This window comes from Carassius carassius, chromosome 18 (genome assembly GCF_963082965.1).
Source record: "Carassius carassius chromosome 18, fCarCar2.1, whole genome shotgun sequence".
Classification (NCBI taxonomy): domain Eukaryota; kingdom Metazoa; phylum Chordata; class Actinopteri; order Cypriniformes; family Cyprinidae; genus Carassius; species Carassius carassius.
Genome location: NC_081772.1, coordinates 13,625,239 through 13,639,066, shown reverse-complemented (window position 1 = coordinate 13,639,066; position 13,828 = coordinate 13,625,239). Strand labels below are relative to the sequence as shown.

At 36.9% G+C, this 13,828-nt stretch overlaps 2 protein-coding genes across 4 annotated transcripts; one reads left to right on the top strand and one right to left on the bottom strand.

Annotated features, from left to right (window-relative positions):
- LOC132092449 (E3 ubiquitin-protein ligase TRIM65-like) lies at positions 1 to 5,101 on the bottom strand. Of its 3 annotated transcripts, none has more exons than XM_059498685.1 (13): positions 5,011 to 5,101; positions 4,184 to 4,867; positions 3,100 to 3,195; positions 2,728 to 2,961; positions 2,444 to 2,603; positions 2,219 to 2,350; positions 1,875 to 1,970; positions 1,630 to 1,758; positions 1,427 to 1,528; positions 939 to 1,058; positions 685 to 777; positions 261 to 332; positions 1 to 158 (listed from the first exon to the last, which is right to left on the bottom strand). In XM_059498685.1, exons 2-13 carry the CDS (start codon positions 4,760 to 4,762, stop codon positions 16 to 18), a joined length of 1,956 nt encoding a protein of 651 aa, XP_059354668.1. In that variant the 5' UTR covers positions 4,763 to 4,867; positions 5,011 to 5,101; the 3' UTR covers positions 1 to 15. The 3 variants fall into 3 exon arrangements, with proteins under 3 accessions (XP_059354668.1, XP_059354669.1, XP_059354670.1); XM_059498686.1 differs by having other exon boundaries at positions 4,184 to 4,841; positions 5,011 to 5,094; XM_059498687.1 differs by lacking the exon at positions 261 to 332.
- Positions 5,102 to 10,270: 5,169 nt separating this feature from the next.
- On the top strand, positions 10,271 to 12,681 carry LOC132092448 (cell division cycle-associated protein 4-like). The gene has a single exon (XM_059498684.1). The coding sequence runs from the start codon at positions 10,495 to 10,497 to the stop codon at positions 11,356 to 11,358; it is 864 nt and encodes a 287-aa protein (XP_059354667.1). The 5' UTR covers positions 10,271 to 10,494; the 3' UTR covers positions 11,359 to 12,681.
- Positions 12,682 to 13,828: the final 1,147 nt, after the last annotated feature.

Genomic DNA, 13,828 nt, shown 5'->3' with positions numbered 1-13,828 from the left:
GTAGTTTATTCAAGTTTATTCATTGTTCTTTGAGAAAAATACACAGATCTTGCCTTTTACCAGACCAACACTCTTGTGTGTGACAGGTCCACCCCAGTTGTGTTTTGGAGTAGTTATTGAAGATTTAACTCGGACTCTGTCTCCAACCTTGATGTCAACTGAAACATTTTTTGTTACCAAATATAAAAATGAAAATTATACAAAACTCATTTTCACTTACAAGTACAAAAATATTTTTTTAAATAGTATGGGAAGATTACCTAAATCAGCAATGGTCACAAGCTCCATTTTGGAAAAATTTGTATCTACATTCAAAGACTGATTCAGAATATCTGAAGAAATAAAATGAATTGTTTTTATAAACAGATGTCCTATTTTCTCACTCTGTGGCTCTGAGCCTACAAAAAAATGAGCCTACAAAAAAATATTCAATCATCATTTCATTTATTCTGGAAAAAGCACAATGCATGAGGAATGCATAATGTTAGTAATGAAATCATTGCCGGTCAGTCAGTGCTCTCACTTTTGACTACACCAATGCTTTTGTGAGTGAATGCTGCCCATTTGTGTGTTGGTGTAACACCAGATGGCTTCACACAAACATAGTCTCCAATCTTAATATGCAGCTAAGAAATTATCTGCAATTATTTAAATGCTTATGTCTTTAAATACAAAACAAATTACCTGGACCAGTGCTGGCCACAATCATTTCTGAAATGATACCGGTCCAGTTTTTTTGCTCAGGGAAATCTACAGTCAAAGACTCACCCTGAAGTTCTGCAAACATTAAAAACAAACCATTAATGTAAAGTATGCTGCTTTTTCTCACTCTGTGGTAACAGGCATTCAGTGAGACTATAATCATTTCTTCCAACATTCATAATTTTCAGACATTTAGGTATATGATTAATGTAAGTTATGAAACTCAGTGCTCTTACTTTTTACAACACCTATGCTTTTGTGAGTGATTGCTCCCCATTTGTGTGTTGGAGTAACAACAGACGACTTCACACGAACTTGGTCTCCAATCTTAATACTGGAGTCCAGACTTGAAGGTCCTGAAATGTCACATAGTGTTTGATGGAAGACTCTCATTGATTATTCTCTCATTGATCAAATTTGGTTGTTTTAAACACTTTGTGCCTCATTCTACAGAAGGACAACTGTTAAAATAGACTCTTTAGATATGTACTGCTTAGAGTTATATTCACTCTTAAAAATAAAGGCATTGATTGTTTCATGAAGAACCATTAACATCCATGAAATCTTTCCATTGCACAGAAGGTTCTTTATATTATTAAAATATTATTCACACTAAGATAACGTGATTCTTCAATGGTATCTTTGTCATAGAATCTTTAATATGAATCTTATTTTTTAAGAATGTTTCTGCTGATGCTGCTACTTAAAACATGCATTTATTTACCAATCTCATCATCATTAGTTACTTGCTCCATTTCAGTGAGAATTCCTTTCCAGCTCGCATGTCCAGGGAAGTCAACAACCACACTGTCATCGCTTTTAATGTCTAAAAAGAGACCAAGTTCATATTAACACCGGTTGTTTAGTGAGAATTGCTTTATAACAAATTATTTACAGTATATGAGGGAAAAAAAATCCAGATCTTACCTTTCACCACACCCACACTCTTATGAGTGACTTCTCTACCCCAGTTATGTTTTGGGGTAGTAACTGAAGGTTTCACTCTGACTTTGTCTCCAACTTTGATGTTGAATGGATCATTTTTGGTTGACAAATCTGAAACAAGTAAAATATTACAAACTGCAAAGATGAAATGTGTAATGTTCTATAAGTTAGATGTTCTACATATTTCTGCATGTTTTTTTTTTTTTTTGATGAATAAGGTAGATTACCTGAACCAGCACTGGTCACATGCTCCATTTCTGAATCTACACCAGTCCAGTTTCTTTGTTCGGGGAAATCTACAGTCAACAAATTGCCCTGAATTTCTGCAGAAGTAAAAAATAAATAAATAAATAAAAATCAGTAATGGTAACTATCACATTCTGTTGTACTACAGACGTTAAGTGAAACTATAGTTTTATATATATATATATATATATATATATATATATATATATATATATATATATATATATATGTGTGTGTGTATATATATCATTTTACTAACTGTGGTAAATAACAGGAATCTTCATGCCTAATATAAATACAAATCAATATCAATCAGTGCTCTCACTTTTGACAACACCAATGCTAAAGTGAGTAACCGATCCCCATTTGTGTGTTGGAGTAACAACAGACGGCTTCACACGGACTCTGTCTCCAACTACAATCTCAATTGTAGGCCTTTTTGCCGACAAATCTGAAACTAAAAGTAAAGAGATTACATTAAACCATTTCATCACTCACAAATACAATTAGATACCAGAAGTCATTCATTAAAAATGATTTGTTACTTTACCTTTAGTAATTGTTTTGCTTATTTCCTGCGTGCAAGTAGTCTCCAGTCTCCCAGCAAGCTCACATATGAGTTTTCTTATGTCCTCAAAAGAGCAGTACGGCTGAAATGAGAAACTCAGCAACTCATCAGTTCCAGATGAAGAGGACACAGACTCACAATTCTGTGGGGGGAAAATATTCAAGAACTTAGTCATATAAATTTCAGAAAAACTGTCAATATATGAACAGTCCTTTTTCTTATAATTCTGGCTTCTAATATAATCATATTGCTTATAGTGCTTGTACCTGAAGAAATTGGATGTTGTCATCTGTCTGTAGAAGATCCTCTAGAACTCCTTCCCTCTTCTTCAGCTCAGTAATTTCCTCTTGCAGCTTCTTTTGTAGCTTTGTGCCTTGATCCAGATCAGCCTTTTCTTCAGCTTTTATCTTTTCAATCACCTCATTGCCTTTTTTCTCAATACATTTGACTAATTCACCGAAGACTTTCTTACTGTTCTCCACTGCCTTCTTCACAGAATCCTGAGGAGAACCAAAGCAAAACAAAAATGTTGTATACAAATCACAAGATCCAACATGGCAGTGATTAACCATGTGTCTGATAAATGCCAAGCAATTCTTTAAAAGTGTGAAAGCTATTTGTTTTACATCAGAACTTACTGAATGGGAGGCGATGTCCATATTCATTTTCTGCAGCTCTTTTTCTTTTGCCTGGATTGTCTGCTTGACTTTCTTTTGAGTGTCTGTGAGTTTGATCTAAGGGCAAATCAGTCGCAGTCTGTTTAATATTACTGAAATCATTTGTCAATAGCATTTTTTATTATTTATTACGTAATGATATGAGTAGAGCTGTCAAAGTTATGCATTATACGCCGCGATTAATAATGTAAAGCATGTGGTTAATTCAAAATCCTTAACGGTTTATAATTAAACGCAAATTAATGACTAAAGTATGCAAAATTACGTCATTTCACAATCTGTGTAAAATACAGGCTGAACCGAATGTCAAAACATCCCACTGCTGTATGGCCAAATGATATGCAAACTTCTCGGCTGGATAAAACAAACCAGCATCTCACTGGTAAAGTTTTGCAGAATTAATATTGTAATCAAGGTAAGGACAACTGTGGTGAGCGGTATCAGGTGTTGTATAGTAAGCACAAGTCACAAGTCCTTTATATTGTTATGCAAACAATATTTGTAATGTGAGCTGTGGATGCACATAGTATTTATATAAAGACACATTTCTGTACATTGTCAATGTTTCCACACACATTCAGGATAATGTTTTGATTTGTCATGTGTATGCTGCTGTGTTTAGTCATACTGAATGGGTCCGTGCAGGCCTACTGTAGTATGTATATGAAGTGAACAAACTCTTTGCTGTTGCACTGTTTGCTGTTGCACTGTACGCATAGCCTGCTTAACACTGTGACTGTCTGTTTTTCATGTGTGCTTTGGTATGCATAAATTTATTAAATATAGACCTCCTTGTATCAATTAGTTATTAGGTGTCCTTTTTTTGGACAAATATCTAAATTTACTTTGAAAAAAGCTTGCAGGAAATAAAATTTGGTTTCAATTACTCTTCAGACTTATGGTTTGCTGGATATAGCAAATGATGATCAAATGAATGTGTTAAATTGCCTATCCTTAATCACACAAAAACGATGTGATAAAAAAAATAGAATTCTATTGACAGCCCTTACAAGTAATTAAAGAAAAAAAAGATGGGCATCTTCACCTGTTTGTCGTTGCGCTCTATTGTAGATGGCACTGTGTCATGGCTCTTGTGGTCATCCAATAAGCAGTGCATGCAGACACATTTCTGGTCCGTCCGACAGTAAACCTCAAGGAGCTTGTCATGTTTGGGGCATACTGGAATGACTGCAGCTTTCATCAGCTTGTGTTTCTTCAGGGCAGGAACATTATGGTGGGGTTGTACATGTGTTTCACAGTAAGAGGCTCGACACTCCAGACAAGACTTGACAGCTTTGATCATTTCTCCAGCACAGAAATCACACGCAATCTCTCCAGGTCCAGCAAGACTTTGAGCAGACTCTGACACTTGCAGCTGTGTGCTCCTCAGTTTCTCCATTATTTCAGCAAGCACTGTACTTCTGTTGAGTGGAGGCTTTGTTTTGAAGGCATGTCTGCATTGTGGACATCTATAGATCCCGTTCAGATCATTTGTATTCCAGCACTCATTAATACAGCTCATGCAGTAACTATGTCCACACGGAATTGTCACGGGATCCCTCAACAAGTCCAAACATATTGAGCAGCTGTACTGGTCGTGATCTCCAAGTATAGCCTCTGCCATTATTCTACCAACACGCGCGAAAACAACACAGAAGATCTGTTTTGCAGTTGTCGTTTAAAAAAGGGTGTTTATCAAAGACCTGAAAAAAAGAATTCGTTGTGTAATCTAAAAAGAGTGAAAATGAAAGTAAAGAATGAGTGTTTAAACTGATTAAAAATAATAATAAAAGGCAAATTATAATTCTGAAAGACACAAACAACACATGATTACAGTTTAGATACAGAACTGAAGGATTGTTTTGTATTTACCTGATAACAATTCGTTACGCCCGTCATAGTGAGGTGACAGGAAATGTTCGAGGAACTTTGACCTTTGATCTTTTTTATGGCTTGAAAAGTTCCGTCGTAATTCAATCGCGTTATAAATAATAAGTAATGGTTTTGAGTGCAGACATAAAAATAAAAAAAATAAAAAATACACCCTGTATCGTATAAAATAGAAAGTATAAACTGTGATTCTTTGCGACTGAGTAATTGCGAAGAGCTGAGTGTTTTTTTTTTCGATAGTGTATTTTAGTAGATAACCACCAGATGGAGACACTGAGTAGAGTTTAACAAATCTTGATCAGGTCTCATGAACCATAAAACAGATGCATTGACAACCTCATTCAGTCTTAACATCGATCTGAAGAATTCTCTCCCACCATCAGTATAATGTTTTCTAGGTAGGCTAAGCGAGGAAATTAAGTGAATGCCATCTGATTTGAGTAGACTGTACTATTGTGTGTTGTCGACAAAATGGAGCCCAGAGGGACATCCACAGCTTGAGTTAAAGGAGAAACGCAAATTCCCAAAATTGGTGAAAAGAAAGAAAAGTCCCATTGATAGGACTTGAACCGATTGAAGGCAGAAGCACTTATCTTACAGTATTATAGCAATGAAAGCCACAACTCACTTCCTCAGAATATGGAAAACTGTGTTGTTTTTAGAAAATGCCAGACCACTGAAGTTAAAGGCAGAGAGTCCCTTACAATGTTCCTGCCTAATTAATTAAATACTAGTTATTATGTGTAATACTTGGCATTTCTTTTATTTTAAGTCACAACTGGGATGTTTTTTTTTTCCTCAGAATAGTGTCACATTCATGCACACAATTTCGTTACATGATCATCTTTTTAACTATTTCAAAAACATTTACTACACTCCTAGTAATTGAACGGTAAAAGGGAGTGTTGAAAGGTGTGGTCAAAAAATTAACTGAATATTATTAATACATATGATTTTATTAACCAAATTGTTTAAAACTTCCAGCCACTTTCCATCACATTAGGATTCAAATAATAGGCCTACAATTTTTTTTCTAAAATTATGCATTTTTATTTTCAGTTTTAGTTTGTATCTCCTTCAACATCACCTCCAGCTTCTCAAATGTCTGTGTACCCCAGCATACAGAAACCATTTTTAATTCATAGTTATGTTAATTTCATTAAAATAATGTTTATATTTGTTACAATACATACAAAAAAACGGTCATAAATGTAAAAATGCCCCAGAAAATCTAATATTGCTAGGCCTACTTAATAACAAAGTTACTATCTGACACTGACTTCAATATAACTTTGAATAAAACGTAAATCTTTCAAATGTAAATTATTTTCTGAATGTTATCTACATCAATTAAAAACTCTTCTTTGGGCTGTGGGGATGGCTAAGAAATGAGACAAATAAATATACCAGTGTGTAGCTTACTTGGTGAAATCATACATTCTTGCGTGTCCATTTGATTTTTAAGATGCCTCGAAAACAAGATGTGCATTGTTGAAGTTGGGGCCCAATGTAGAATCACAGACGCTTTTGTTCGGGGCTCCCCGTCCCTGGATGTCCTGCTGTCGATCAAGTGGCAGGGGTCCGCCCCCATCGGCCTTTACTGCTGCAGCTGCTGCTCCTCTCAATCTGTGCTGGCGAGGCCGAGGGAGCTGCAGCTTCACTGTTAAACCCGGCCTACAAACGCTTATGACGCTCGCCATCACAGAACACGAACAACACGAGGTAAGTCTAAGTGTATTGAGACGTGCGACTTAAATACAATATATATTATGTAGTCGCACCGCTTCAGATGATCTTGATCCGCGATGGTTAAACGCGCGGTCGATTTCGAAAAGTGGCTTGTTTGCGGAAGTGAGCGTGCGGTTCATGTTTAGCCGCTCCTGTTATTTGCATGTCATGTATGTGTGTGTATCCAAAATATATTTCACTCTCCCGTGTATTTTGTCGACACGGTAAGCGTTTGGAAAAGTTGCAGACGCTGTTTGGGTTGACCATAAATAAGGCGAAGTTGACTAGCCAGCGGACCCGTTTGAAAAATCAAAATGGCTTCCATCTTTGTCGTCTCGGAAGAGAGGTTTATACCTTTGTTTCCCCGTCTCGCATGTCAGGGAGTCTGTGAGTAACCTCCTTTTAATATTTAACTAGTGGATTATTGTCCACCAAACACTCGTATGTAGAGTCTGTGTGTTGTTTATTTAACTGGTTTTTATTTATTTTGTTACTTACCCGGTAGCGCACTTTTTGACCACGTCAGTGCGGTGGGGGAGGGGGAGTGAGTCTGTGTGGGTGGAGCCTGAACGAGACGGTCACGTGATTAATTATCCCTTCGCTCGAAGTTTGATTCAGTAGACTACAGATTCTTGAATATTTTTTACATTTTATTATTATTCATTTATTTTTATTAGTTTTATGTCACAACTTACCATGTAGAATTCCAGTTTCAAATTCTAAACTGTTATAATTGATGGAGATCTCCTGAAAATCTCTATCTCGAATGCTGCAGGAATTACATATTTTTTGTAGGCCTAACTAGAAGTTAGCATCATTTTGGTTCCCTTGACAAAACCAGTAGGATTTTCCCGCTGACTTTTTGGAAACTAGTAAAAAAAAATAAAAGCAAACTTATTCTTCTCACGTGTTTCACTCATCATAATAATCACAAATTAATGCAACTTTTATCAGTTTTGATGTCTAAATGCAATCAGATGAAATAAAAGCACGATATAAACAAACAAAGTTACACCACTGTCTTAGCCGTGACTTCACTGTCACCTCCACTGAGTTTCTGCCAATTTTTAAAATCTTTAAAGGCAACAATTTGAAAAGTTTGAGTTAGAATATTTTACAAGAGCACAAGTATAAACACAACCAGGCTGTAAAAAAAAAACTTGTAGATGTTTGCCTGAATGCTTTTTATTAATGTCCCTGGCAGCCTCTAAAGTTTCATTTTGAGCCGTTTCTCAGGAAGTACCTGGTCGAACCGGTTCACAAGTCGAACTGCATCGAACTTTAGTTTCGGGCTGATGACGCAGGACGCACAGCCGAAGTAGCACATCCAACTCAGAAAGAAACAATTGAGCTGGTTCAACCAACTGTCGAAGTTTGCAGAGGATTACCGAGGTCTCAGCAAGAACCGAATGAGCCTTGACGAAGTTTGCCGAGGATTACTGAAGATTCTGATGAATGAGTTGATGATACTGTGAAAGCCTGAAGCGCGTACTGGAAATATGCTTATTATGATGCTTATTATTAATTGTCAATATTCTGTCGAGTTATGTAAATACATTTTACAATACTTTGTGCATGCATATTATATTTAAAGTGAAATCAAGGCATTTATAAGACTGGTTTATTCATTCTTTATTCTGTTGACATGTAGAACTTATCCGCGTTTGTGCATCAATGTCTGTAATGTGTGCTGTAGGTGTGAAACTTTTAGGAATCTTATCCAAGTTGTTGGCTAGTCAGTATTGGTCAGTTGTAGGCTAGTCAATATTGGTCATAGCTTTTCTTTTTTTTAATGTTTCAGTGTGTTGACAGATTACTTATTTGAATTTTTCATTGATACAACATTGCACTATGTTGTTAGAAAAGACACGTGTAGAGATGTTATTGTGTGATGACGTCAGAAACCGATGAATTGGCTTTTTAAACTGAAAAGAACCGGTTCGTGGAAATGGATTGGACATTGCAATACTAGCAGGGATCACCAAACTGGGTCCTGGAGGGCCCATGTCCTGCAGAGTTTAACTCCAACTTGCCTCAACATACCTGCCTGGAAGTTTCAAGTATACTTAGTAAGACCTTGATCAGCTGGTTCAGGTGTGTTTGATTGGGGTTGGAGCTAGACTCTGCAAGACCGAGTTTGATGACCCCTGCTTTTTCAAGATAAAAAAAAAGCTAAAGAAATCATGAGTGGGGTTTTACTGGGATTTTATGTTGCAGTATAAAATGTGAAATATATTGAGCTTGTGTAAACCAGACTTTATTTCAGGTATATAATTAAAAACGCACTGATTGTGGGATAATAGAACCCAGAGTTCAAAAATCCTATTTCCGGGTTTTAAGACTCATTCCTGTGGCACTCTATTATTAACTGAATGCAGTGCTGGTGTACGAAATGTTGGTTGTAGTTTTAGTTGCAGCGGATGTGTGTCAGCTTGCACTCTCTTTTTCAACAGTGCTGGGATGTCACCCATGCTTCAGGTAGGCACACAACCATGCCCTTAATATAACTGGTTAACAGTGTGGTTATGGGTTTAAAGTTCTTGTTTGTGATCTTGGTTAACTGTCAAGCAAATCATCTCCATTATGTTAAGTCATCCCTCTTAACATGAAATGACTTTGCAATACATGTGGTGGTTTTTTGTGTGCTTGCACTCAATGGATTTGTTAGTTTGCTTGTTTTGCATAGCGTTTGATGTGTAAAACGTAACTCATTACCATTGTTTAGCTATCGTCTTATGTCTTTCCCACCTTTCACCTATCCACCAGTATTTGTAGCTGATCATAGGTCCCTGTGCCCCCTCCCTACTCCTCCCAACATACATACACACAAACAGTCACATACATGCTCACAAACACTCAGTTGGTCAAGAGCTAGTGTGATGACAGATAATGTGTTTTGTCATGCTGGTTGGTGTCTTGTGTTTTTCCTATACTGGATGCATGTTTGTTACTTTTAGGCTCCTGTAACCCTGGTTGGCTGGCCACGGAGACAGGGAGTCCTCGTCTCAGTACTGTGGCTCTCCACATTAGACTTTCTGTTTGGGGTATATACATTCACCTCCACTTTTATTCATATTCAGAGGCCTGAAGCACAATTTCAACAATGTATTAGCTAAATGAGTCATTTGATAAAGTATGATTAATGTAGATTACTTTAATAATCTTCAAATTCCCATCATGAGCAAAGATCTACATTAAAAATGCATACTTTAGGTGGTTGTGTACTGACCATGAATGATTGTTCCTGCTAACATAATTTTCAGTTACACTAAAGCATTTTTCATAGTCCATATTAGACTCTTACCAAGGCCCATTATAGTATTTAAAATGCTATCGTAATTATAATAGTTAATTATCCATTTTATTTTAAAATATATATGTACGTACGTACATACCTACATATCTATAACACAGACATTTTGATACAATGTAAATGTTCTAAAAGAATAATTTAACTCTGGATTACCGGTAGTTGATTGTATATATTTTTTTATTGTTAGGCTGATTGCACTCAATTGTATTTTCATATAATGATTTTCCCTGAATTTATTCTTTGACAGTGACATTTCTATTGGTTTTATATTCTAGATCTGCTATTGCAATAATTATTTATCATTTTTAATAAATATAAGGGAAACTTTTACAGATCTAAGACACAGGATCAGGATTGACTTTGAACAGAACTGGATGAATGTAAACTGACCATTTCTATCCCTTTTTCTTTCCTGTAGGCTAAACATGTTCTCCAAGGGCACCAAGCGTAAGTTTTCCGATGGTGATGAGACATCCGACGAAAGCCTGGTAGGTGCCAGGGTGGCATCTTCATACAGCTTGCAACGGCAGTCACTGCTGGACATGTCCCTCATTAAGCTGCAGTTATGCCACATGCTGGTGGAGCCCAACCTATGCCGCTCGGTCCTCATTGCCAACACGGTCAGGCAGATTCAGGAGGAGATGACCCATGATGGCAGCTGGCATATGGTTGCTGAAGCGTTCTGCAGTGCAGGCCAAAGTCCCTCTGAGCGTTTGGTGGCCACTGAGGTCCTTTGCAGATCAAGAGAGCAGGATGCAGAACCTAAGCTCTTCTCTGTCATCAGCTATGAAGGTTGCCGTGAAGAGGAGGTGGTAGCTGATGAGACGCTGTGCTCAGTTTCAGTTAGCGATACAGTCTCCAATGTGTGCCTGACAGGGCGTATGGGCCAGTGCTGGGAGAAGAGTGAGCTCAGAGGTGTAGAGAGGGATGAAGAGGCCCTTGAAGACTCTAGTCTTGGTTCAGGAGAAGATGAGGAGATAGACACAGAGGACGAGGCTTCCACAGAGAGTCCAAAGACCATTGGGCAAGTGTTTGGTACATTTGAAATAAAAAACAGTTCCCCAGGGCCAGACTCTGCTCTTGAGGAGCTGTTCTCAGATGTGGACACCTCCTACTATGATCTGGACACCATGCTGACCGGCATACAGAGCGCACCCAAGATGGGCCCTTATGACCTCCTTGACAGCTTGGCAACTTCACATAGTTCCCCTTCAATAGTGTCCACCCCAAACTGTCGTTCTGATCTCAATGAACTGGATCACATAATGGAAATCATTGTGGGTTCATAGGCTTGAAATTATTCAGAGACTTACACACTTGTCTTAAAGTTACTGGCTTTTCTGTTCCTTATGGAAAGCAAGTAAAGTCTGGAGTCCTTTCAGGGAAAACAGTTGATGATATCTTTTGAAGGATAGCCTTGATTTTATGAGCTGACCATAGTCATCTTATTTGCATACCCTTTGTATGTTTTAATGTTTTTTTCTCTGTATTTGTCTGTCCAGACATGCTGATTTTTATTTAATTTATTTGTTATACTCATGACACTATGGAGAGCAGAACAAGATGTATACAAAAGTTGTTAAGTTTGGGATATTTTCGTAAGGAGGAAAAAAGATTGTCTAAATGTATATAAATATATATTTTTACAATAGATTCTTCTTGTAATATGTCACTGTACATTATGTACATGTTCTACAAATTGATTTTAACCCAAGATATTAGATTCTTATGTGCAACAACTCAAGTTTTCTGTTTATCAAAATCCATAAACTGAAGGAACTTAATTCAGTACTACAGTTATACAGAAGTCACCAAGTATACAGTGATGCAAGTTTTACATTTATGTGCTCATTTGCACAAAGTATTTTTTTTTTTAATCAAGGTTTGATTGCAGTTGGCTGTTCAGCTCAGCCTTAGGTTATGTTTGCTGTTAGACATCAAAGTTCTTTTATTTTGTTTTATCAACAAATGAAGTATAATGGGGCCAACTCATTTTATATTGTGACTTAATTTATTTAATTTATTTACTGCAAATGGTGAGTTTTGGCTGTGGTCAAGCTCAGGGTGGCTTTTTAACTCTAGAGGAGTTAACAGGCCTGATTCACAAATGCCTCTTGCTCATTGTAAATCAGTCAAAGAATTAGTGCTTTAAGCTGTTTTAATATTAGTGAATGGCTCAAGTGTATCTGTCTATTAGTCCTCTAGACCCCACATAATGAGAAGGCATTTTGTCTAGTTCTATGCATTGAGTGTCATAACACACTTTATACGCATTAAGTGTTTAAAATGCATTTATTACAGTATTCCTTTTTTTACAATTAAGAATCAATCAACAAGAGACGGTTTTATTTTGTTCAACATTTCCCCCTCAGTTGTTACATATATATTATTTGGTTTTATCTAAAGTAAATTTTTGCATAAATAATATTTGTGCAAATTATAGGTTATTACACTTTGATAATTGTTTTCTTCTACATTGTCTCACACACTTAAATTCGAAGAGGATGTTGTTTATTGTATGATCCTAAACTAGTATAGTGTATAAACCTTTTATATGAGCACTGTAGCTTTTTTAACGTTTTTTAATAAAAGGTACAACTTATGAAAACAAACGTGTGTGTGTAATCAATCAACTATTAAGGAGTTCAGCTGTCAACATATTTAGTCATCAATGCCTATAAATGAGCATTGAGAATATTTGTTTGAATGAAATGTGAATAAAGTGTGGCATTTGAAGGGGCAAGATAACACAGTAACTGAGTTGGGTATAAAGTAAAGACATGTTTCTGATTTCGACTTATTTTTCTATACTGGTTTGAAGATAAAATGTTAGATTGTTTCCATGTGATGAAGAATTGATACAGCAAGAACACATATTGATTATTATCACAGGGAAACATGTATATATTAATAGGCGCAAAACTTCAAATGTTACCAGAGAGCAAACGTACAGTAGGACCTTCAATCCTAAATCAACGTCAAGGTTTTATTCTCCACGGAGCGAATTCTCACGCAAGTGACGTCATCAGATATGACTCAAATTAACGTCAGTACTGTTTAAATTCCTCTGCTTGCGCGCAGATGTTATTAGATAATATATCAGAAAATTTGTATTATCCAACCCACATAGCTGTGAGGAGGTTTTACCTACTGTATCAGACTCGACTAAAAATCAACTTTGCAAAGCATAATTTAGCGAAATTCTACAGTAAATATAACTCTTAAAATCTGTAGTATTCAGGAGCATTTTTTCTTAAAATAGATATGAAACAGACAAAAAGCAAAAAAAGAAATGGAAACCAACAACTGAGCCAGTGCTCCAAACGGTCACGTTTTCGGTCTGTGGGCATGTTAGGGGGACGAACGTGACTGACTAGAGAGGCGGGGGCAGATCACGCGTTCCACCAATCAGGCACAGTTACTAGGCGGGTCTGAGATCGCGTTCGACCAATCACAGCCGTCTCACCTGACGACCGTCAATCAGCTGAGTTCCTTTCCCGTTGATTCTACAGTGTAAGAGAGAGTTCTCTTCTCGTGCACGCATAGAGAGAGACGCGATCGGTCGCGTAGTTTTACCAAAATAATGTTGAGACTTTGGTCTAGAAGCTCAACGCAAAGTTCAGCGACTGATTTAAACAACCGTACATCCTATTTTTATCAGTTAAGAGAATGTAGCGGTCATTCGAGGATCTTGGGTAAATCAATTAATAGACAGAGCCTGCACTTTACCAAGTAACGTTACGAACTAGCTAACTGGCT

What these genes read in the sequence shown, in the direction of transcription:
- LOC132092448 (XM_059498684.1), top strand. Translation starts at nt 10,495, where the DNA reads ATGTTCTCCAAGGGCACCAAGCGTAAGTTTTCCGATGGTGATGAGACA.
- LOC132092449 (XM_059498685.1), bottom strand. Translation starts at nt 4,762, where the DNA reads ATGGCAGAGGCTATACTTGGAGATCACGACCAGTACAGCTGCTCAATA. An exon ending in TGTGACCAGTGCTGGTTCAG is followed by an intron (nt 1,759 to 1,874) that starts GTAATCTACCTT and finishes TACTTGTTTCAG; the next exon opens with ATTTGTCAACCAAAAATGAT. An exon ending in TGTGGCCAGCACTGGTCCAG is followed by an intron (nt 333 to 684) that starts GTAATTTGTTTT and finishes TTATTTCTTCAG; the next exon opens with ATATTCTGAATCAGTCTTTG.